The 26,509-nt window shown below is 34.2% G+C and overlaps 2 protein-coding genes and 1 long non-coding RNA gene across 5 annotated transcripts in view; 2 read left to right on the top strand and 1 right to left on the bottom strand.

Moving 5' to 3' along the window:
* The window catches only part of LOC112057873 (uncharacterized), a 173,318-nt gene that overhangs the window by 117,459 nt on the left and 29,350 nt on the right, over window positions 1-26,509 (top strand). The window lies entirely within an intron of this gene.
* Window positions 14,493-21,617, bottom strand: LOC112057023 (uncharacterized). Of its 3 annotated transcripts, none has more exons than XR_008251970.1 (5): window positions 21,212-21,617; window positions 16,783-19,949; window positions 16,380-16,484; window positions 16,189-16,286; window positions 14,493-15,968 (listed from the first exon to the last, which is right to left on the bottom strand). XR_008251970.1 is itself a non-coding variant. In XM_024097513.2 (5 exons), the coding sequence occupies exons 2-5, from the start codon at window positions 16,896-16,898 to the stop codon at window positions 15,808-15,810; spliced, it is 480 nt and encodes a 159-aa protein (XP_023953281.2). In that variant the 5' UTR covers window positions 16,899-19,949; window positions 21,212-21,604; the 3' UTR covers window positions 14,493-15,807. The 3 variants fall into 3 exon arrangements, 1 of the variants encoding a protein (XP_023953281.2); XM_024097513.2 differs by having other exon boundaries at window positions 21,212-21,604; XR_008251969.1 differs by having other exon boundaries at window positions 16,380-19,949.
* Window positions 22,040-25,528, top strand: LOC128199319 (uncharacterized). The gene is made up of 2 exons (XR_008251971.1): window positions 22,040-23,150; window positions 23,575-25,528. It is a non-coding gene; the product is annotated as an uncharacterized LOC128199319 (long non-coding RNA).

Raw genomic sequence — 26,509 nt, 5'->3', positions numbered from 1 at the left:
ACACTAACTTAGGAGTATAATAATAATAAATAATAATAAAGCCTTTTTATTTTCTCCTTATAACATTTACAATATTTTTAGTAACAATAATTCCTTAAATCTAGTGTTAGTATATTTAATATTTACATTAGGTATGATAAAAAAATAGTTTTTTTTTTATAACACTTTTTAAATTACAAGGATCCCTCATAGGGTATAGGCCTCCCCCAGTTCCTTCCACTTGTTTCTGTCGAGTATACTTACGAGTATAGTAGTAGTATAATTTATAGTAGTATCATGAATAAAAGTGTTTTAACCAATAAAAGTGAATTATAAATCACCCTTCAGAGTTCCAAGCTATCTTTGCAGTATCAATAAGTTAGTCATACAAAAATAGCTACTTAAGAAGGTAATAAGCAAAGATAAATATAACTTCAGCAATGCTGTATAAGTGAATGTTACTAATACAATTTCATTCGCGCACTAAAATATCACAAACGCGGAAGTTTACTTCAATTGTCACCGTACCACTTATCATTCCCGCGTCGCGTGCTGCTGAAATTTATTCGCCCGCAGATGCGCGTACGCATCTTGGCACGTCGCCACCTTAGCGTTTATTTCTGATCACAATCCAACTAGGACTGTGTGTCAGTGATGAAAAGTCCTCTAATCCTTTCAAATAAGTAGCCACATACAGTAGTCACGTTAACTGCCTCCGAACCGGCGATAAAATCAATCTATTAGTATGTAATTTCATAATAAAATTAATTCATGAAATCAGTATTAAAGTAGGTAAAAATTAAACATGAAAGTTATCGTATTTTATTTTTTAACCAATTATATAAATACTCTTCTAAAAGTCTACAATATTTATATCTATACTAATATTATAAAGAGTTTGTTTGTTTGTTTGATTGAACGCGCTAATCTCAGGAACTACTGGTCCGATTTGAAATAATCTTTCAGTGTAAGATAGCCCATTAATCGAGGAAGGTTATATATTATCCCCCTATTCCCACGGGAACGGTAACCACGCGGGTGAAACCGCGCGGTGTCAGCAAGTAATAGATAAGTGAATAAATCTAACCAACTAAAGTTAAATAATAATGGGTAATTAAGTATTCATAAGAGGGCCTATTTCATTCATAAACATATTTTTAATTATATTCAAAAAGGACTGTAATCGATTAATAAGTTTTGTTCAAATGCAATTAGGTCACGGTAATTATGAAGTTTGTCTACTAACTAATGTACGAAATAATACATTAACAAAAAAAACTGAATGCACGATTGTTGATCTTGATGTATTCCCTCGTAAAGAAGCCATCTCCACCCCTAGGAGCAATCTTTGAAAGATGACTTTCACTCTCACTTTACGTTTAGAGTGAAATAAACTTATTTTAGTATTTAGTACGAAATTAATTGCCCCACAAAACATCGGGCGAGGGGGATTTACGTATTTTACGTATTATTGGATGGATTTGATGGCGGCCCGGGATTATAGTGACTCATTCCGTAGTAATGCTTAATAAAATGTTACAGTATAATGAATTGCTTTGCTTTTTTCGTACTATTGTAAAAGTGTTATCGGTCTGTGCCATTAAATATTTTCTTTTACATTGCAAAAGCTATAAGGCATGACGTCGCAGTTGGTAGTGCTATGGTTCTCAACAGTGAGGTCCTAGGTTCGATTCATATGCAGTCAAGGGCTTGTCTTACAAAAAGGAAGGGTCATGATTTTAACAATATATACCAATACATTCTCGAGTCAGTACGACACGTCGCATCAGTAATTTTCAATATTATTCATGAAAAACGGCGTCTTATGTTTTGAAATATTTTTAAAACTGCTTACAAACAACTAAAGAAATAAGATGGAGTATTTTTTATTGATAATTATTGATTATTATATGAATTAACATAATTGTTGTTAGTGTTGAATTTTATAAAAAGTTTGTAGTAAGTAGATATATACGGCTTCAGTACGCTGCTCGTAAAGACTAACTCCGGTAACTTAACCAAAATTTTTCAAAATTCAACACTAACAACAATAATTAAGTACGTAAATTAATATAATAATCAATAATTACCAATAAAAAATACTCCATATTTGTTCTTTAGTTGTTTTTAAACAGTTTTTGGTTAGCTGGCTCTGTGGTTAAAACAAAGATTAAACTTAAACCCTGTGACTCGAAATCTGAACAAGACAAGTAACTTACCATCACGTTTATCCAATACCTACTTATTCATGTAGGTATAAAACAATGCAATAAATGACTTACTTGACCTTGTATATTGACAGTTTTATTACGCATAATGTTGTGTGTGTGTGTGTGTGTGTGTGTTTGTATAGCAATAAAAGGCAGAGGCACAACACACGCAACTGTCATAACATCATTACTGCCAGCGTTAATGACCGGGGTATATATAGGCAGACTGAAGAGTAATGGCCGTTTTAAACAAAGACTAATCATATACCTACGTAATAATACCTTACCTTATCAGCCGATAGACGTCCACTGCTGGACATAGGCCTCTTGCATGGACCTCTACGCACAACGATCTCGAGCCGCCAGCATCCAGCGGCTCCCTGCAACCCGCTTGATATCCTCGGTCCACCTAGTGGAGGGTCGCCCAACACTGAGCTTTCCGGTGCGGGGTCGCCATTCCAGCACCTTGGGACCCCAACGTCCATCGGCTCTTCGAACTATGTGGCCCGCCCATTGCCACTTCAGCTTCGCGACTCGCTGAGCTATGTCAGTGACTTTAGTTCGTCTGCGGATCTCCTCATTCCTGATTCGATCACGCAGAGAAATTCCAAGCATAGCTCGCTCCATCGCCCGCTGAGTGGCTTTGAGCCTTCTAATAAGGCCCATAGTCAGCGACCAAGTCTCGGATTCCGAGTAATAATATCATAGAGACAAATACCTCAACCCTTACCCTTACCTTAGTACCTTAGCTCAGTGGATATGACCTCTGCCACCGATTCCGGAGGGTGTGGCTGCTTCGAATCCGGTCCGGAGCACCTTCAACTCTTCAGTTATGTGCATTTTAAGAAATTAAATATCAAACGGTGAAGGAAAAACATCGTGAGGAAATCTGCATTCCAGAGAATTTTCTTAATTCGCTGCGTGTGTGAAGTTTGCCAATCCGCATTGGGCCAGCGTGGTGGACTATTGGCCTAACCCCTCTCATTCTGAGAGGAAACTCGAGCTGAATATGGGTTGATAATATAAAAAACCTCAACTAACGGGCGCCCGTGATAGTCCTTTTTAATAAGGCCGTCTTTCTTAGCAGATTTCGATTTTCGACTAAGTATAAACTACCTCCCTGTCAAAATTTCAACTTTACTCTAGACCTAGATCGAAGACTAATTAGGAAACCCCAGCAGAGAATAGAAACTTTTACATAAATAAGTTTGTTTCGTCACTTTCTATAAAAAAATGAGGATTTAACGACTAAAACAAAACGAAAAATGCTTAAATCATTACTTGACAGGAGTCATCTGATCAAAAAAGAAGTGAATAAACTCTTAGAAGGGGAGTCTGTGATAGTACTTAAACGGTTGAGGGTCTGGACTCTGGACCCTTGAAACCTACCTTTCAAAATAGTTCAAACTCTACAATTGACTCCCTGTCTACCTATCGTACTATTATATTTGACTACCTATTTTAAAGACTCTACCACCGGGCAGTGGCGTGCATAAGGTTGTTGATCAGGGTATGCATTAGAAAAACAATTTAACCGAACTGGGCTAATGTGCATTGTTTACGCATTAACAAAATATTTGTTAGGGTATGCATGTATGAAATGCACACCACTGCCACCGGGTTGCATCTAATTACACGCTTTCAATTTAAAAAAAAAAAACAATGTATCCACAGTAAAAAGGTTTCATAACCAAAACGTCAAAAGGAAACTAACCTTTTCACAAAAAAGTAACACAATACCTCATAATAAAATCGATAAAAAATCGATTTCTATCTTTCGATTCCGAGAACTCGATGTTCAAATACAATACGATTTGCAATTTACACAAATTAATATGCACCGTTCATATACAAGTGCATTTTGTATTGTCCCGTTCAAGGTTACAATGTCTCGGAGACCAATACACGTCAGCCCAACTTAACACGTAAATACACCTTATTATTGTTACATACGCGCACAGATATAAAGAAAATAGACGAAATACAAACAAGATCAAATGTTATAGTCTAGCCCGTGCTACAGACGATCGTTTTTAACTGCGCAGTTTTAACTGAACAGTCGAACTGTGTGCCTAGTGGGAGTTTTCGATGTTTTTATACTGTTACTATCGCGTTGACGTAAACGCGAATTTATACGGAATTGAAACAGTTGTGCAGTTATGCAATTCGCGTTTACGTCAACGCGGTCGTCTCAGTATCGTACTGCCACTAGGCCCTCTGTTCAGTTATATCGTCCGTGTCCGTCAGTTTTAACTGTACAGTGTTTTATAATGACTGACTGAAAAGTAAACGTACGAACGTAGCGCAGGTAAGAAAATGTGGCGACCTTCAACATTTCAAAGTTATCTAAGATTTACTTAGATGGCTAGTCGCAGTGGCTAAGGACCATTCCTTCTGCATCCAAAGTCGTTCGATTCACAGAATGGGGAAATTATTGCGCGATGAGCATGAATGTTTTTCAGTGTCTGGGTGGTGGTAATATACGTATTTATATGTGTTAGTGTTATACATGTTTTATCAGCTATCTATTTATTAATTTAAAGTACTACCCATAAAATAAGCTAAGCTTACTTTAGGCATATGTTTTCTGCTGCTTTGGGGCTGGGTACCACTGTGTGTACTTTCCAAGTACCTAATACGTATATTTATGCTCCTTCCTAAACCACTATGATCCAAATTCATTTCTAATTACCGTACTTACTTGTGTTAGGAACAAATAGGGTAAGAAACATTCTACGCATGACCTAGTTGACCGTTAAAATAGACTGACAATTTGCTGACAACGATAATGACACTTATACGGACATTTTTGTAAATGTCTTTCTATTTTCGTTTAGTCTGTGTATACGCACTGTCTATTCTCGTCCATACTGATTCACAGTGGGAGTCCGTACAAATACAAGTAAACGTAAAATCTGCACTGAAACGCAATAACCGTATGCAACCTTGTCTAACTGAATACCTTCTGAGTTCACGTAACACGATCTCCGAGCGCTCACTGCGATAAAGTTCTACGTTTCATTAGTAATTTTATTGTATGCATTTAAAGTTTAGTGTTGTGTTGAAGTTGTGATATATTTGAGTTTACTGGCTATCTCGTTACTGCGGAATGGCATTAACTGTTATTGTGTTTAGATTCAGTTGCTGTGAACGGTAGCAGTGCCTCTCGATGGCTTCCTCATTGAACGATGAAATTATATTTACCTACTAAACACACAAATACCTACAGTTGAGTATTATCAAGATAGCAAGACAAAATTAAGTCTGGAAATTAAATAATATCTTCAAATGAAACATATATTGTCACTCACTGACAAAATATAATAATCATCAAAATTGTTAGGGTAGGCACTTCCTGAAGTCATAGGAAGAATTTTGCTCTACATACCTTAAAATAGGGGGAAAAAAGTTTGTATGGAACTTAACTCTTATGTTTCACTCAAGACTTGGCTTTACATGAAAATGTTTTGGTGGGATAATAAAACTTACTCATAACTCCAAACATAAGCATGTCAAATGCGTCTCACAAATCCACGGACATTTTCGGACAAAAGCAAAAATACATTAAAATTAAACATCCCAAGGACACTCTCAAATATTAAAAGCGAATCGTGCAAGAGTTTCCTCCACTTTTGTGTTTTGTCATCCGCCAAAATGTATTTCTCGTTTCAAGGATCACTGGAGGGTCTTTTTGTGAGTCGTGTTCTCCGGCCCCCGTATCCGTTTCTTACTTTAATATTCATAAGTAAATTGGTGGGATGATCTCCTGTGGCTCCTCGGGGATCCTTTTTTTATTTTTAATACTCATTTTAATACATTTGGATGCGTGTTCGTGATTTTTGACGACGTTCTGTGGAGCGTCGCCTTTCGTTGCGTCTTTAGAATCAGATTTTCTGAATTAATATTAAGTATCTTTATTTTGTTACATTTTCCCTTTTCATTATTTATATCTTTTTTGTTACCTTTTGCAGCACTTCTTATTATTATTATCGCACTTGTTTAATGATTTTTCGAATAGTTTAATGTTTAAAAAATTATATCGTTTCAAGATTTGAAAACTACCTTTTAAGTACTCGTTTATTACGAGTCAGTATATTTAGTATGTCTTTATAATTTTCAGAAATTTCATTTTATAAGTTGTAATTAATATATTAGGAATTATGACGATTTCGATTTTATCGCTGTTTTATTTAAAGCTGACTTAGTATTTCGCAGTTCACCTACATCTGCCTTATTAAAGACTTGAAATACTTAGAAAGACTGCGTACTTGAAGGAGTGCCTTTGCCTCTTAGTAATGTTATGTGTAAAACCAAGAATGTATATTTTGTGGTTATTTTCAATAAAAACTTTTATTCAACCACAGACAAAGCACTTAGTGATCTTATCAGCTCTTCAGATTATCGTCTAGCCATGTCCTTTCAGGGACAATGAAACAACTGAACACTTGTTCTGTAGAATACAAAATTTTGACAAAACCGTGTAGTAAAAGATCCGGCATAAGATACATATACCCTCATCTGACATTTATTTGGGATATTAAATAATTATAGTTATTATTGCAAATAGGTTGCCTAGTAAAATTGCGGCCAGATAGTATTAAATAATAATTCTTTTTTTTTAATTTATTTCATCTTAATTCTCTTATTACAAATTATGACTCTCGTTATGATTAACAGAATTGAAAACGTATAGGTTACCTGCTTTCACATTGGAACTGTGGTGTTGCCAGATATAAATAACACTAGATTAAAGACAATCAATTTTGGTTAATTTTGGTTATGGACAAACGGTTTCTTATGTGTCTGGTCTTAATTTAACTAGGCAACCTCTTTTTTTAATGTGTCAGTGTGAATCATTTCAGTAATAAATAACAGATGAGGGTATTTAAACTTCTCATCAAAACATCGAAACAGATCGCCTAAACAGTACTTGCGGATTGTTTCGATTTTTTAGATGAGAAGTATATTTCTAATGCTGGATCTTAGACCAGTCTCAAGACAGGTAAAGCTGACTCATTTAAATATCGCCCTCACCACCTCCGAGATAAGGGATTAAAAAGAGCACAGCATCCAACGAGACGACCACTTGAACGCGACGGAGCAATCATCCGAGACGCTGGCAAAAAATGAAAACAAGTCGCGAAAGGAAAAAAAGGAAAATATAACAAAAAAAAATGAAAAACTCAAGAAGGGTGGAATGGAAAAGCAAATGGAGAATGATCTTGTAAAATATTAGATGGCTGAAGTGCTTGGTATACCTAAGGAGTAAGGGTGTGGAACAGCAATTTGCCGATTTTTTTTTGTAGCTAAGATTATTTACTTAGTACTTATATTAGTCACACACAAAAGTAAAAAGAAAAACAGTGGACAAAGAAACACTTATCTCTATAAGTGATCTCTGCCAGTGATCTAAAAGAAATGGATAGGTATATAATAAAAGTAATTCAAAATTCAAATGAAAATATAAATTATAACAGTACATATATACACAAATATATGTGATGATTTTTTTTTGTTTGACATGGATTCGTGGGCTCATATAGCATGCTAGCACAGGCCCGCGGCCTCGTCCGCTCTTTAATATCCTTAATCAGCGGATCTCTCCTAACTATATAAAATACCTCCCTACCAAATTTCATCTTTGTACCTAAGTGGTTTTCGAGATTTCATGACCTTTCGTTTTTATTGCATTTAGATAGGCAAGGTGACTGTTTATCATAAGTAAATGCTTAAAGAGTTAAAAACATTTCAAACCCTTAGGTAAAAAGCCTCAGGGTTGCCTGTCATAGATTGTATTTCTATAGATACATAGCAAGTTCGTCATGCAAGATAATAACAATATTTTGAAGAATATTTTTTTGGAAAATTCACTTACCATCTTCTCATGTATGATCCTATTTAGCTTCTTTACATTCTTATACACAATTACTTTGTGCATGTGCTTGTCATCTAACCCCTGTGATGCAGATGGACCGATTTGGATGAAATTTCTTGTGTATATTTGAATGGGTCCCTGAATGGTTTCAAAACACAATTAAAACCGGTAGAGAGCATGGCTATGGTAAAGCTGTACCTACTTAAAATACCTACTACCTAGATATACCAAACATAACAACTATCGGATCCCGTAAAAATATACATACCTAGGGAATAATTGGTTTATTTTGCTATTATCTGCGAAAAACCGACGAATCCATGCAACAGGGTCACCAAGATTCGACGCAATACTACAAACAAATCCCACGTACAAATTCTGTCCCAATGCAGATTGCCAGACTCACACACGTAAAACCTTATAATCAATTAATTTTGTTAATAAGACCTTTTATTTGTCGATCTCTATCTCATTTATAACAACGTCAGTCTGTCTGTCCGCCTGTAACTTGATAACAGCTTCGCGTTCAGAGCCTGTAGCCAAGTGGCATGTCGATTCTCTTTCTACGATCGCAAACGCTTCGATAACTAGAAAAATGGCAATGATAGATCCGATCGACAACTTGAACACGTGACCTGTCGATAGCAAATGCCATTGCTATAGATTTTTCTAGTTTTCGAAGCGTTTGCGATCGTAGAAAGACAATCGCTATGCCACTTGGCTACAGGCCCAGTTCCTACGTCCACAAGTAGGTACAGTATGAAATTAATGTACACTCAGTTTATTTATACTATCACCGCGGTGTGCATTTCCACATAATGCAAGTTTATTTACGCGATGAATATGAGCTTCCTTCGCCAAGTGATTTCTGATTGTGTAATCAATACTTTGGTTTGGTTTACACAAACTATTGGGAATAATATTAATTTTGGATATTGTTTATTGCAAAACCATGATTTTTAGTACTACCATCATTTATTCGATTGATTTTTAGTACTACCACCATTTATTCGATTGATTTTTAGTACTACCATCATTTATTCGATTGATTTTTAGTACTACCACCATTTATTCGATTGATTTTTAGTACTACCATCATTTATTCGATTGATTTTTAGTACTACCATCATTTATTCGATTGATTTTTAGTACTACCACCATTTGTTCGATTGATTTTTAGTACTACCATCATTTATTCAATTGATTTTTAGTACTACCACCATTTATTCGATTGCTCATTAGCTAGGATTGTTAATATCTCTATCTTTAAGTCGTGTAATAATCAGGTACCTATAACTGAACTGATATTGATATATTCAAGATTATCTAAAGATTTTCAAGAAGAAATATCTGGAGCCTTGAAACCTGCTACCTTCTAAAGCTATAACTCCTAAAATCCATAATTATCTACCGCACCTCCTAGCATAGACTCACAATTTTTAGCCTTCATTTGTTTCAATGTCTACTAAAAATTGCGGTCGCCAATCCCAAGCCAAATTCCAAAAAACGAGTAACCACAAAGCGACAAGGTATCGTTAACCATATAGAGCCACTTTTGTCTCCTATTATTTACTACCATTCTTGGCTTATCCATTAAATGGTAAAAATCTTCATTTGGACGAAAATTAGTCTTCAAATACAACCAGAACTATATCGCCAGTTTTAAGAGTAATGAACGCCTCATGCAGGCAGCATCCAAAACAATGCTTTCACGTTTTTATACATACGTTTGTGGTTTTCCCAGCTTTGTGTTTGACTTTAAAAACCTCTTATGAAGAAGGCTAAAAAACAAATAACGGTACAAAGTCCTTAGAGTCGATAGCGACCGTAAGAATCGGGCTAGACGGCTGACGGTTTTAGCTGGAGGAAAAACGGATCGAAAATAAAGTAAAAATCGAGACATCCCAAGAAGAGGTCTCAAGCGAACCTTGAAGTTTTCGGTGGGGGCGTGTTACACCGAGGCGAGCGAGCGCAGATGGACTTCGTTGCATACTTGTGTATTACTAGATACACAAGTTATCACTAGATACACAAGTATTCATTATTCCCTAGTAGCCGTCGACAATGATGTATAGTCTAAAGGACTACTTGCCTGCCACTTATTATATAACATTTATACTCAGAAACTTCATGTAATCCATTATGTCAACGTCGTTTTCTTTCCGTTTTTTGCAGGATTTTTACCAACATGTAATAATAATATTAACAACTAGCGGACGCCCGCGACTTCGTCCGCGTGGACTACAGTTTTTCACAAATCCCGCGTGAACCATGGATTTTTCAGAATGAAAAGTAGCCTATGTATTAAAATCTATTTCTATTCCAAATTTCAGCCAAATCGCTTCAGTAGCCGCAGCGTAAAAGTGGAACAAACATACTTACACACTTACACACTTACACACTTACACACAAACTTTCACCTTTATAATATAAGTGTGACAACGAGTTTTAATTCATTATTTTAAATCTTCTGTTTATGGTATTTAGTTTGAATACAAACTCATTATTGTAAGATAAACATATGTCTAGTGTCGACTTTTAGAGATGCTCTGGAATATACCATCATCACAATCTTTCCAATTCAATACACATGTGTGGTATTGTCATCTTGTGTGTAGCGTACATATAACATACACATATTCTTGTAGATGAAGTAAAGTAGCCAATCAATAGATAAAATAAGTTGCAATTGCTCGCCACGGTGTAACATGAAGCCGAACCTTTGTTTTACGTCTCTCGCCATACCGTATCATTAACTCGAAGTGGATGGAGTTTTTTCGACTTTTTAACGTTAATCCTTTTTTTTATTTATGGAAAAGCCGGTGTCACTGCATCTTTGAGTTTTTGGAGGGTTCGCGCCAACGCTTAATATGCGCTGATTGCGGATGGCATTAATTAGAATTCTGTCAACAATTTTTGTAAAGGCATTTCGAGTATGTTTTGACGCCATTTTTGTAACTCGTATTGGATTCGTTCTCCTTTGTAAAGGCAGGTGATGGTATAAAACAAATAATCTATCGGCTTTTGAATCGGCATGTGGCAAGTAGGAATGGCGGATTGATTTTTTTATTATAACGATTTCTTTCTGTAAAATATGGCTTAATATTTGAAAAACCCGAAAAAAAGCATAATTAACACAAAAAAGCTTGATGTTGATGAAAATGTTGTCATTCTAAAATTGTACATATCGAGATACGCGGCAGCGTATAGACCAAATTCAAGCGAAAGCCGGCCAGTATATTAACTTAACACAAAACATTTAGATTATTATTTACGAAGATAGATCATTATTCATTTTGCTTTATCCTTTAGGAGAACGTTTGCGTTGCGTTTAATTTTCTATATTTAATGACCTCTTTCCTTAATTTCTCTATGAAGGAAAGTATAAAGAAAATTTCAATAATTAACACTAATAATTTAATACTAGTATACTCCTATATAAGTTTTATATACCATAACCAGTTCTTTGCGGCTAAACCACTGGTAAACTATCCCATAGATCTTCCCTTCACAGAACCACCATTGTTTATAAGCATTCCCATGACTGCTAGTGGCAGAAAGGGTTGGTCACGCTCCTTAAGAATTAATTAACTTTAGTTTTAATAACATTTTATTGTTAGCGAATGATTTTTTTTTTCTAAAACTTTCACTATTAGGAAAAAACCTTTAAATACAGTTAATGTTTTGTGGCGGTTGGTAATATACAAAAAATATAATAAGTGTACCAAATTTCAACTGAAATGGTCTAGTACATTCGGAGAAAACAGACAGACATTAAAGTGTGTCCGAGTGATATTATAATTTATAAGGGTTCCATTTTTGTACTATGTACGTTCGAAACCCTAAAAACAGGTCTTGGGTTTGATTTCCTAATCGGGAATTTAGAATTTTATATTTTCTAAAATTACTAGTCTGCGCAAAGTAGATTTCTGTTATGGTTATTTACCACCCTGCAAACATCGCAAAGGATGTATCGCAAAGGATTTATAGTACAATGTAGAGTCTACTTTACCAAGAAGTTACCTACAGTAATTTAATCTCATTGTATTGAAATTTTTGATTATGTTTATTATTTTTTAGGAAAAATCAACAGCCTTTAAATCCTCTATTTAAAATATTTATTTAAAAAGTAAACTCCATTAAAATTAGATTCTACTGATCTAGCTTGGATGGGTGGATTTTTTTTAAATCGCATTATTTATATATTTTTACGAAAGAACATGATTTTTTGATGTAGATGTAAACCACAGCATAAAATTTCTAGGCCCGATGATAACTAAACATTACATCCGTAAACATCGCATTACAATAATCTTGTTCATTTTATTAGCAAAAGTAAGACGCCTGAGCCCATAAAACTGGAATGAATGACAAAAAATATAATTCCTTCTTCCGATTTCATTACGATATGTTTAAAATATTGCCGAGGGTTTGTTTGGTACAAAGAATGTAAGGAAAACTGACGCAGGGCCACGAGATTTGAAGCGAAAGTTGTTGCGTTTATGGACACAAAGGAAACAATGATTAAAGTTATTTCTAGCTGATTCTGTGGACTTAATTCAATATACAATGGCTACTTATTTGTTCCATGATATGGCAATAATAAAAAAATAATATCTAGTTCGAACTCGGCTAGCTTTTATCTTTAAGTTTTACCATTGCATTAAAAATGTAAAAATAAAGAAGTGACGACTCAAAATTATTGTCTTAAGGTTTTCTATACTAATATTATAAAGAGGAAAGATTTGATTGTTTGTTTGTTTGCATTGGATAGGCTCTGAAACTACTGGACTGATACGATAAATTCTTTTTCCAATGGAAAGCTACATTATCAGGTAGTGATAATGTTTATGTGACATTTTATCCCTTTATTCCAATGGGAATGAGAACTACGCGGGTGAAACCGCGGAGTTTTGCTAGTAATTAATATTTTTTTTTACATACTGAATAATATGAAGCAGTCATCATCATCATTATCTACTCATATTCGGCTCACTGCTGAGCTCGAGTCTCCTCTCAGAATGAGAGGGGCTATTCTAATAAGTAGTCCACCACGCTGGCCCAAAGCATTAATATTAATTAAAAACCTGTAGTATTATACAATTGATGTCCTCTGAATATGAGACTTATTTGAAAAGCAATGGCCCGAACGTCAGGTATATAGGTAATTTATGAGACTACGAGGACTTTGTGGGATCTACATTTTTTATTAGAACTGATTTGCTTTGATGATATTTGATTTGAGATATGAAGAGATTTTTATTAAATTTTTATCTACATTATGAGGTACAGTTGAGGGTTTCTCGGTTATGTGTGCTACTGTATACCAATAAAAATATTTTTTGATAAACTCATGATTTTTATATTTGTGTGTAATATATGGACCATGACACTGCAATAGCCAGACATACCTTTTTTATGAAAACTGAAAGTTTGTCAAATAAAAAATCATAATAAATTATATTTATATAAACTCATGATTTTTTCCTTTGTATGTTATATATGAATATAAATAAATAAATAAATAAATATACTTAAACAATACACATCACTATCTAGCCCCAAAGTAAGCATACAGAGTAGCTTGTGTTATGGGTGCTAAGATAGTTGATATTATAATTATAATATTAATATACAATTATATACTACATATAAATACTTATATAATGTATAAATACACACAGACACTGGAAAACACCCATGCTCATCATACAAATATTTTCCAGATGTGGGAATCGAACCCACGGCCGTGGATGCAGAAAGCAGGATCACTACCCACTGCGCCACGCGGCCGTCAAAATATGTAATATAATTATGTACAAACCTCTTTTTATGAAGGCTGAAAGTTTGCAAATAAAAATCATGATTTTACCAATAAAAATATATTTTGATAAATTTATAATTTTTTCATTTGAGTGTACAAAAATTTTAAAAAGTTTGATTGACATTTAATATCTTGTAAACTAAAAGCACTTGAGAAAATACTTGATATTGAAATCAAAAACAGACACTTCAATTTTATTTATATGTATGTATTGATGATAATATTATTCTATTGTATCGACAAATTAATACATTCCAAAAGCCAGACAAATCTGTATTCAGTAAAGACGCGATTTCCCAAAAAAATCATCATGAAATTTCTAATTCCCAAAAATAAATTCCACGTAATCCGCAAAGACGCGTACTTAGTGAGACGTTGTAATTCGTAAGAAAAAGGAAATACAAACCGACACCCGGTGGATTTCCCCCGCGGATACGTTTTCTTTTTTGTATTTACATTTTTCACGTTTTCCATAATATTAGCGGGGTGGTAAATCACACTAATATTATAAAGGCGAAAGTATGTGTGTAAGTATGTATGTTTGTTATTCCTTTGTACAGCGGCTACTGAAGCGATTTGGAAATAGACTTTATTCTGGATTAACACTTTCCCTGCTGGTCTAACAATGCAAAAAAAAATCCCTACCATGCTAAGCCCAACACAACAGTTGTGTTTTTCGCACTGTTGTCACGACAAAGCAAAAACCTTGTACGTTCTGCTAAAAACGCGCGTCGCGTGTTCACGCGCTGGCCTGGTCTAAGACTGCTATCACACACACGCAGCGTGTCTAGCTAGAGGTAGGTATATTTTATGTTATATTATATGTTATATTATTATTTTTTGTGTTATAAATAATATATATTTAATTTTATAAGTATTTAGTGATTTTATTATTACACCTAAGAAGCTTGTCTATTGCAAATTAAGTTCTGAATCAATGTTATTATTGTATAATTGTATTTTACAATCATTTTAGAAATTTAAAAAAAGTATAAATAAATACAAAATAAATTTAACAATGTTTGTTTTCTAAACATTTGGTTTTTGCTTGTAAATTACGAATAGGCTCCCAAAGAACTGGACCAATTTTAAAAATTCTTTCATTAGTGGAAAGCTACATTATCTGCGAGTAACGGAGGCACATTTTATCCCGTATTTCTACGGAAAAAAAAAGTCAAATCGAGGTTGCAAAATTTAAAATTCGTTTATTTCAAGTAAATAAGCAGTTCTGAAATGTCAAGTTATGTCATGATACATTGGTGGTAAGTAAATTAAAAAAAATTAAACTGACGTTAGGAGGGTTGGCCCGAGAAGAGCCCACAACAAACTCAGCCAAGGTTTTTTTTTTCTTTACCACCATTTTACTAACTTATCTAAAACTAACTATACAATTATTGTATAGTGCAGTTCAATAAAAATAATCACATCTAATTCCAGGTACTGTAATATTTATATAAATTAATTATTTTTTACTTAAACTATTCTGTTATTAAAAATTATTCACAAAAAAAATTTATTACATAAATATAAAATGTACGACTGAGAATAATATTTATTAAAGTTCAATTAAATAGTACAAGTTAACTTATATTATAGTCAAACATTATAAAGTAATTTTAAAAGTAGGTAAGTACACATTTTCAGTTAGTCATTACCAGCTATTACTAAAATATTACAACAATAGGCTGTAGTACATCCAAATAAAAAATAAATAAAAAAAACAAAACCCCCGAGAAAAAATAATAAAAATAAAATATACACAAACATAAAAAAATATAAATAAATATAAGTACAATATAAATATAAATAATTAAAGAATATATATTATTGATAATTTATACTAAATAAAAATAAAAAATAAATAATAAAATACTTGAAAAAACAAAAACCCCAAGATAAACTAAGTATAAATATAATATTTAAAAAAAATATTCGGGCCCCCCATCCCACTCCTCTTCGGAGTTGTCCATGACCCCCCAGTCATTATTGGGCTCATCAACAAGGTCATGGGACCTTGGTGATGAGCCCATTGCAACGGTAGAGGGCGCCGGACTCCCCTCAGGGCTTGACAGCCATAGCTCTGTAACAAAACACAATAGAGATAACATTATTTTCTGGGTATGTTTATTTTAAGACTTCTAAACACAAAATGGTATGATAATTTTTCACAACTTGAGCCTCAATAGCTCAGTGGTACAGAGGCTAAACTCAACACCTAGAGATGGTTCTCATACCCACTCCTATCACAGTCTAGATGTGCAAATATCACAGTGCAAATATTCTTTCAATAAAAAAAGTACCTGCTTGTAAAGCTGCCGCAGCAGCCTCTGCCGCATCAGCAGCATCAGCAGCTGCGGAAGTTGAGGGAGTCGGCTCCGGCTCCCGGTCTACAGATGTCCTTCCATGATAAAAAGTGAAAATTAGTCATAATGTTTATTAATTGATAGGCATAGAAGGTGACTACAGAATCAGTAATTGACAGATGGAATACCTTTTTGGCCTTTTGGCCTTTTGGCCTGAAGGCTTGGATTGATCCCCCGGGGATCCGGGGCGTTTCTGCCCCACCGGGGTGGTGGTCCTCTGTTGCGATGCTTCACTGAAAAAATAAAACATTTTATGACATTCATCACAGTTTAATAACTGAACCGATTTAAAAAATCTTTATATTCCTCTATCGCGCAGAGTATGATAATGTGTGCTCTGCGATAATGTGTGCTCTGCGTTTATTGCGTTTTATTTTTTTACATGTCGCGTAACGGATACGAACGCATACGATACGCGACCGCACCGCAACCGGTCGCGTATTGTATTACGCGTATTGTCGTCCGTTACGAGAAGTCGTCCATTTAGGAGTCAAATGGATAAAAGAATTAATCAATAAAACATGTACTTACCTCATTGCAAAATTTGCGCAGACGCTCGTCGTCGTTGACACCGACAGGGAAAGAAAAGATCGCAAACGGCACAACAGATGATAAAATTTTTCAATTGACATTGACATTAGATTCATTTATTTTTCATGTATTTTTTGTGGCGGCTTCAAGTTCTATCGTAACTAACTGCGTAAATTAAAGCATGGATATAACATTTCAGAGAATTTTCAAGGCCACCAACTATTATATAACATATTATTACGAAAAAATATTTGTTGTAATATTACGACGGGGCAATTTGAAGGCATAGCCCGGACGGCTGCCGCCCTTTTGTCGGTAAACTGGCGGGAACTAATGTGTAAAAAAAACAATAGCGTAATAAATAGGTAAACAATAACAATTTATTACTGAGCAATTTATTGGTAGGTACAGAAGCGGTATGGTTTACCTATTTTTTATGCTCCGTGTACAAAGTCAATAGGAATTAGAAAGAAAATACATTTGTTTCAAATATTTTTTTTTAGTTTGTTATTTTTTGTTTGTTTTGTTATTTTTTTTTCAATTGTTGTAATATCTAACTTGCCGACATTTTTTTTAACAGACTTCACAAAATCAGGTCAAAAAATCAAAATCAAAAAATGTTTTTTTATGTATGTAACTGTTGTATATATGACCGATTTGAATATTTTTTTTTGGTTTGCATGGGTATTATTACCGAGGTGGTCCCATTTTTTCATGGGATCTTTGAGAAATCTAGATGAACTTTCAAAAATCGTAAGCGCGACTATAGCGTTTGTTAATATTTTCATAAAGCACTTTAAATCACTACAATTTGATGAAGGTCTGGAGTCGATCTGACGATGAAGCTGAAACACAGACGATTCCATCGTCTCTTCAACGGTTGCTACCTTATGATTGGGTTTGATTATTTGTATTGATGAGTCCTTTCCACCTAGACGGTTTGTGACTGTCACTATGGGTCTAAGGAACCCTAACAATGTGGACCCCAAAGGGGTGAAATGCGCCCCACCTCCGCGCCTTCCTGTGATTGCCGTCTTCCTGACTATGCAAATCTCCACCACTATCCAGCAAAATTAATAATGAATAAAAACGATAAATTAAAATGAATCCATCTCCAAGTTATGCTTGGGCATAAATTCAAAATAGATCAGATCCAAAACAATCTAAATGAGTTTGCATGCATTAAAATTATGTAATCAACTAGGTAAAATTAGAAATAAAATGCATGCAGTGAAATAGGAAAAAGATTTACAGTTAGCATGCAATAAATAAAATAATATATATAATACAAAGACATAAAGGAGAACTCATATGAGATGCTTATAAAATAGTATCCGTATCACACTGCACAACCCTTCTGTGTTTATCGATTCAGTGGTTTCTGTGTGACATATACATTGATATAATTTAGAAAATGCTTTACACAAAATTAATATAAAAAAAAAACAACTGCTTATTCTGATTCTCAAATAATATTACACGCAAAGCAAAGCAATAAAAAATAGGCAACTACAACTGAACCAAAAGAGTTCCTTTATTGTGGAATTGTGCAAAAAAAATATTGAAAGTATAATGCCATGTTGGCAAGAAAAATTTAATACCTGTGAAATTCACCAAAGCAAGGTATACATAACCCAGGTTTTTTAATGCATAAGGGACAATAAAATAACGTTGCTTTGCGAACTTTTCGCTTTTTTAAGCAGTGCGCACAGTCTTTTCTTTTGGTTTTGTTTTTATCATTTTTAGGCAAGTAAGCTATTGTATGGACGCGTTGCGATGACGAAGTAGAAGGTCTATTGGATACCTCAGTCTCAGTTAGTCTGTCAGTCGGTGTGTCAAACTTTTTTAATAACATTTTTACTACATTTAGCCGGAAATCGAAAAATGACATGGATCTACTATTGTCACCTGACCGTTTCTTTTGTTCATTGAACATCTTGAAACAGTTCAGGAGCATTACTTGCATTACGTGTATTACTATTTTTTTATACCATCTGGTTGACTTCTTATATGACTGATAATATGATAGCATTTGATCTTTTAGATCAACACCATTCATATATTTGTTGTATTCTACTATAACTTTTGGTTTCAGTTTAACCTGACCATGACTGTTACTAGATTGAACGAAATCAGAGTGATGTTCAGTCGAAATCATCAGTACATTCCTTTTATCCCTATAATTGGTGACGCATACACCACGTGCATTATATCTAGTAAGCAATGTACCTCTAGCGATCTTCGACTTAGTTATCCCTGGATTCCTTGCTCGATTAGCTCTAAGCGTGCCTGTTAAATATGTACGTTGTTGCAACAACTTTTCTGCTAGTGTCACACTATTATAAAAGTTGTCTGTATAGAGAGAGCGCCCTGTGTTTAGGTAATCTTCCATAAGCATCATTACTACTTTATCAGCATGGCCTTTGCCTTTAAGTAAAGCATCATCTGATCCACAATACATATGCATTTTCTGCGTTATGCCATTTGTATCTGTAAGTACATATAATTTAACTCCATATTTATGCCTTTTGCCTTTAATAAATTGTCTAATTCTTAATCGTCCTCGCCACAGTACAACACTCTCGTCAATTGTTAAATTTTTTGGTGGATTGACTAAAGTTTTCATAAGTGAGTTAAAAAAATCTATTATTGGTTTGCAATATCTATTAGGGTCAGTGTCACTGTATGAATTACTATCGGAAAAAGTTAGGTTTCGAAGTATTAACAGAAATCGGTCCCGGGACATGAATAGTTTAAAAGGCAAATTAAATAATTTATCTGTACTCCAATAATAATTGAGCCTACTTACTGATATATGGCCCATATGGAAAAGTAACGCCAAAAAAATACGCATTTCGTCTTCGTTGGTGTTGTTCCATTTTAAAGACCTACTATGGGGGCCTGTACTTTCTAACATCAGGCGTAAACCATGAGTGTTTACGCTTGATACTAACATGGACATAAATGTGGAGCTAAATATTAAATTGAAAAAATCTATAGGGGACTCAGCTGGACCAATGCTGAAATGGCCAACACCACTGAACGGGAACGTCTGCAGAGATCCCGTTGCTGTCCATTCTTCAGCCTCTGCGTGGCTGCTGCCTTGGGCAGGTGCCGGCTCTTCGTCATCTTCGGATGAAGATGCCGAAGAAGCACTGAACTCCTCCCTACAGATACGAAAACTTTACTAGTCAGATATTTAGAGAATGAGGATGATGAATATATAGATTTTTATTATACATTCGGGTAAATAAGGTAAATGTTAACTAATTTATACATAAAAAGCAAAGATTGACTGGATATTTGCAAAATAAATAAGATTATAAAATTTCAAAATCTATTAAAAATCTTTTATCGTAATTTGATGAAAATTCATACAGTTTTAGCTTCCTCACATTAAATGTGACATTTTTAATAAATGAACTATAAACATAAACGCAGAAATAACAAAGATATTAGTAATTTTGTTTAAACGCCCATACAAATTTAACGATCATTAATTGCCTACGACGTCATAAGTTCGTACCATTTTGTATGGGGCGTTTTTCAGGGATCCGCGGCAGCGCCTCAAATCTGACCCTTTAAATCCCTGTAGCTCAAAGTAATGATCGCAGTTACCCTGTTACTTTTATAAAATTGCTTTACTATTAGCATACTCTTAAATTTATATACTATTTATAAAACTGTCATCATCCCTATTAAATATGGATTTTATTGACATTTATAACTCAAAATGGCACTACGTGGATGATGTAAATTTTCGATAAGTATATATATATATAACAATTATCTTTATCTGTCATTACGAACCTAATCCATTTGGAACTTATCCAAAGAATAGACATATATTTACTTTACACGTTTCATATAACAAAAACTATAACAGCCACAAAAAAAGTAGGCAGATATTTAGAGAATTAAATATGGACGACATTTATAACTCAAAACAGCTCTACGCGGACGATGTAAATTTTCGATAAGTGTATAATATATAACAATTATCTTTATCTCTCATTACGAACCTAACCCATTTGGAACCTATCCAAAGGGTAGACATATATTTACTTTACACGTTTCATAAAACAAAAACTATAGCAGCCACAAAAAAGTCGGTTAGTCAGATATTTAGAGAATTATATATGGTTATGACATTTATAACTCAAAATGAATCTACGCGGACGATACTATATTCGACAGCAAAATCATAATAAAACAAAACAAACTTATCCATATTTTTGCGTAATTCCGTAATGCACACAAGAAAAAATCTGTTAAAATATTATTAACATACAGGAAGTTCAGTAGATCCAGAGGGGTAATCTCTATTACCCCTACAACAACACAATCTTAACGTCTTTATAATATTAATGATTCAAATAAAAAGAGGAAGATAATAGAAGATAAATAAAATATAAAAAAATTAACTCACGTATCTGAAAACATCTCGGCTAGTTCATCAAAGAGGTTGTCTGAAGACATGATGCTTGCTTGACGTTCACTTCACTACTGAATACTGATTGTAAAATGGAAAACCGGATTGTGTATTCCTCTATATATATATCGGCCGGTTATCCTATTGCTTGGTGGGAGAATCCCACCAAGCTATAGGATAGCGTCTAACCCAGAGGTTCCCAAACTTTTATATCTTATAGATCACTTTCTAATTGTCTAACTGGTTACGGTGGACCCCCTGTTAAATTTATATCCAAAAACTCGACAAAAATGTGATTAGATTGTGTGTGGTTGACAAAAATTGTGCAGCGAAAAAGTTATTTCACTAACTTGAATTTTTGATATTTACTCACAGCGCCAGGAAGCAATCAATTCACTATTATTTTATTTAGAAAACTCCGCATTCGGTATGAAACCAGATAAATTTTCGCTTACGGATCGTGAAACCCCATCTTTATGTCACGTCAACGTAGACCCCCGCTTAGTCGTCCGTAGCCCCTGGGGGTCCACCTGGACCACTTTGGGAATCTATGGTCTAACCGATTTTACAAACACATTTGGGGCGGCCGCTGTCCTTTGTCGGTAATCTGACCGACGAAAAAATAGCGTAATACTCATTATTTTTCCAGTAAAAATAGGTAAAAATAGCCATTTATTACTGAGCAATTTATTGGTAGGTACCGCAGCGGTAAGGTTTACCTATAGTTCTAAGCTCCGTGTACAATGTCTATATATATTTATTGTTTCAAATATTTATGTTTTTATTGTACTATTTAACTTGCCGACCTTTTTGGCTTGATGGAATCGTATCTTTTGTCTGTTGTATTTTTTGCAAATCTTGCAAAATATATGCATTTTTTTTTGTAAATGCAGTCTTTACCTACAGTGTAAGTAGCTGTAAACAGCTAAATATACTGTAGGTAAAGCTAGAGTCTACACTGTATATAAAGTGAATTACATGTTACATACTTATTATATATTTCAATTTTTAGTTTCAATAGTATGTTTTATTATAGTAAAACATACTTACTACAGGTACCTAATCAATATTGTTACATATTCAATAGTTGATAATTATATTGTTAAACACACCTTGCGTGTGGTATGTTGGCGCTCGCACTCGCGTCTCGTCCACCTGGACCACTTTGGGAATTTATGGTCTAACCGATTTTACAAACACATTTGGGGCGGCCGCTGTCCTTTGTCGGTAAACTGACCGACGAAACAATAGCGTAATACTCATTATTTTTCCAGTAAAAATAGGTAAAAATAGCCATTTATTACTGAGCAATTTATTGGTAGGTACCGCAGCGGTAAGTTCTAAGCTCCATGTACAATGTCGATAAACATTTTATTGTTAAATATTTTGTTTTTGTTGTAATATTTAACTTGCCGACATTATTTTGTCTGTTGTAATCTTGCACGTATTTCTTGCAAATCTTTTACCTCCGCCGCTACAGTACCTACATTGGCTACAGTAGAGGTATTTATAAAAAAAAATGTAAACATTTATTTATAATTTTATCCTAGTTAGCTATTTTATTTAAGTTCAAAGTGACATTTAAGATAATAATTAGGTCGCCGTTATAACATTTTGTATCGTTAACAGGAATGTTGAAGATACAAAATGTTATATAGGCTGTATGGTCAACGATCTTTGCCTGTCCCCGAAATGTTGTTGGGGACAAATTAAAAAAAAAACATACAAACGTCTAAGTTGTCAATTGTCATTGTACGAATGTAGTAATTTACTCTGTGTCTGACGTCTGTTTTGTATCTGTCCGCCGCGCAAATTTTTTTCCGGTCGTGCGTTGAAGCGCAATACAAGCAAATTTTTTCAACTTGCTGATTAAAAATAAGGAGAGCTGCTCTATCATTTTTTTTTTAACTGTTGGACGACGCCATTTATATAAATAGTAAGTAATGATTCATTATTCTAAATTTAGATAAGTGCAGTAAGTAATAGTAATTTAAACATTCAAGATGTCTCATGATGTATTTGTAAGTGTAAAATTCTAATTGTCAGTTTGAAACAAACATGTTTTATCCTGTTTGGGTTATGGGATTTGACTTGATAAATACATATTTAAAGATACTTTTACTAATTACGTAAATATTTGTAAGTTGTGTTGTTGGATAGAAGCAGGCGTTACTTTGCGGAAGTTCATCATGAATTTAAAATATGTACCTACGTTTCACTCCGAAACAATGTGTTGTTTTCAGTTTTTATGAATGTTCGCGGATCATGAACTTTCACAAACGCTAGTCTCTCGCGTCAGCTAGTGTAGGTGCGTTAATGGCGGGTTTTATTAATTTTTCATTTAATTTAATTGTTTTCAGATGCACCGCGAAGAAAGCCGGCGGGAGGTCGTGCCAGCGATGCGCGACGAGCGCGACATCGGTCGGCCCGTCGCGCTCCCGCCCAAAAATGGTCAATTTGCAAATAAAAATGCCCGCCTCAGGAGCTTCGAAGGCTGGCCGCAAAACATGCGCCAGACGCCGGAGGAGCTTGCTGAGGCAGGCTTTTTTTATACGGGAAACGAGGACGCAGTTCTATGCTTCCACTGTGATGGGGGCTTAAAAGGGTGGAAGAGGGGGGACCAACCCTGGGCCCAACATGCCCAGTGGTTTGATCGGTGCCCATTTTTGGCCCAGGCAAAGGGCAAAATTTACATCAAAAAGATGTGGAAGGAAGCTCGCGGCATTCCCACGAACGCCCGTTGTGTCTATGTCGCGAGTTTCTGGGAGGACAACTTGCTACCACAGGTGCATTCGGGTACCAACCATGAGTGGATTTACAACATGTTGGACCTGAGATTATTTCCCCCAGAATAATTCTTTATTCCATGGGAAATTAATCAGGTCCATCATATTATAGATCCACTCATGGTATTAAAAACCTTCTAGTGTTGTAGACCAATAACTAAAGATAAATTAGAGTGATTTAAAAACTCAATTACTTCTAAAAATAAAAGTTTGCATTTGAAAACAGTCATCCAGACATGCTTTTTGATGCACCTTTCAAAACAATAGATAGAGTTCTTTAGTTTTTGTATACAGTTTTTAAAATATTTAAAATCAACATAATTATTAAAATTTTGACATCCTCAAATACAAACTTTTCATAATTTCAAATTACCTATAAAAAAACTTGTGTTCATGTGTATAAAAAACCTTCTAGTGTTCTAGACCAATAACTAAAGGTAAATTAGAGCGATTTAAGAACACAATTAGTTCTAAAACTACAATTTTTGCATTTGAAAACAGTCATCCAGACATTGCTTTTCGGTACACCTTTTAGAACAATACATAACATTCTTTAGTTTTTGTATACAATTTTTAAAATATTTAAAATCATAAGATATAATTATTGAAATTATCCAATTTTCAATATTACCCGAATGCACCTTATGGTACAAGTATGTTGTAACATGTTTTGATGTAAATTTTGTCCTGTCCCTCCTCCTCCATCCTTTAAACCTTCTAGTGTTCTAGACCAATAACTAAAGGTAAAAAGAGTGATTTAAAAACTCAATGACTTCTAAAACTACAAGTCTAGCATTTGAAAACAGTCATCCAGACATGCTTTTTAGTACACCTTTCAAAACAATAGAGTTCTTTCTCGCTATCAAACAAGTGAAACTGCATAATTGTGCACTGGCATCAGTTCACATTTTTAGTTCTAGTGGCCTAGACGGTATCTGAACTTTTTATTAAATAAACAACTAAGAAGTTCAAATAAATCTAAATTGTATGTACCAAACTTCATAAATGGGTATGGTAAGCGAAGGCTCGAATATATTGTTCCAACATTGTTTGTTAATAATGTTCTGTTTGTTCCTAAATATTGTATTTATTGTATGCAATAATAACCAGTGCACAGTAAAACTAACTGTGTTTGTGTTGCACTATGGTTAGGCTTAATTTCAATGTGTTGTTTGTTGAAAAATAAATAATAATAATAACAATCTTTAACGATTTTCCGGATACGGTAAAGAATCTTCTAAAAGATACTAATATACTCACGAACGTCATAAGCGGAAACTAAAGAATTACTTTTTGGGACAGCCTGTGTAGCGTCGCAGCAGCGGTTTACTCACACTTTTACAATATTTATTTAACTACCCGATAATGATTTTTGTTTGTTAATTATTTTAGTTCTTAAATATTGTATTATGTAATAATAACCAGTGCACAGTAAAACCAACTGTGGTTTGTGTTGCAATATGGTTAGGCTTAATCTAAATGTGTTTTTTTGTAGAATAATAAATAAATAAATAAAAATAATATTATATCTATTTTGTTTGTTATTGTGGTAGTAACAAACTGCAGCTGATGATTTGTTCTCACTTGTAATTTATTTAAAAAAAAAGTATATTTTCACTACTCTTGCTCAAAAACACTGTCATATTACCACTCCACAGCGGGGCTAAAAATACTCATTATTCATCTTTACAATAGTCGGAAATTATGTTACTGGGTAAAAGCATCTCCCTTATCCAAAATTCCAGACTTTGTACATTTAATTTTCAATTAAAATAAATCATTGAATATTGTACTAAACTATTTTATTTTCTCGCAATCGTAGTGAAAAGCAGAGTGTAACACGTGGGGCTAAACCCATTATAAACTCGGTTACTCGCCTTACGTCTCGGGCCCTAAAAATACCTTGTATATAATGGGTCTTTTTAGCCTCTTGTATAACAATCTACTATTTTTAATCATTGTAAAATATTTTTGTAATATATATGTTTCCTCTAGTAAATAGTTGTTTTTGTTTATTATCACTAAATTGCATATATAACCCACCTACCGTATACTAAAATAAAAGAGTATAACTATACCTCATTACCTCTAAAATAACTCTCCTAAATTTTACAAGCAAAGCTTAAGAAAAGTACCTATTGTTTTAAGCTACGTATACAATGTCATTATAAATTAGAAAGAAAATTCATTTATTGTTTAAAAAAATATTTTTTTTAATATTTTGAGTCACGTTACATATTTTAATATAACCCCCCTGGAGACGCCGCTGAGGTCCCATACGGCACTACTTACACAATCAGAAAAAGAAACTTAATATTTCAATAGTAGGTATGTTTTATTATAGTAAAACATACTTACTGTTAAAGGTACATACTCAATAGTTGATAATTATATTGTTAAACACACTGTGCGTGTGGTATGTTGCCGCCCGCACTCCCGGAGCGTCAAAAAAACCGCGGTGCGTGATACGCCGTCCGACAGTGCAGACGGGCGACCGTATAAACGAAGT

This window comes from Bicyclus anynana, chromosome 22 (genome assembly GCF_947172395.1).
Source record: "Bicyclus anynana chromosome 22, ilBicAnyn1.1, whole genome shotgun sequence".
NCBI classification, from domain to species: domain Eukaryota; kingdom Metazoa; phylum Arthropoda; class Insecta; order Lepidoptera; family Nymphalidae; genus Bicyclus; species Bicyclus anynana.
The sequence above is the reverse complement of the archived record's forward strand: the minus strand, read 5'-3'. Positions and strand labels throughout refer to the sequence as shown.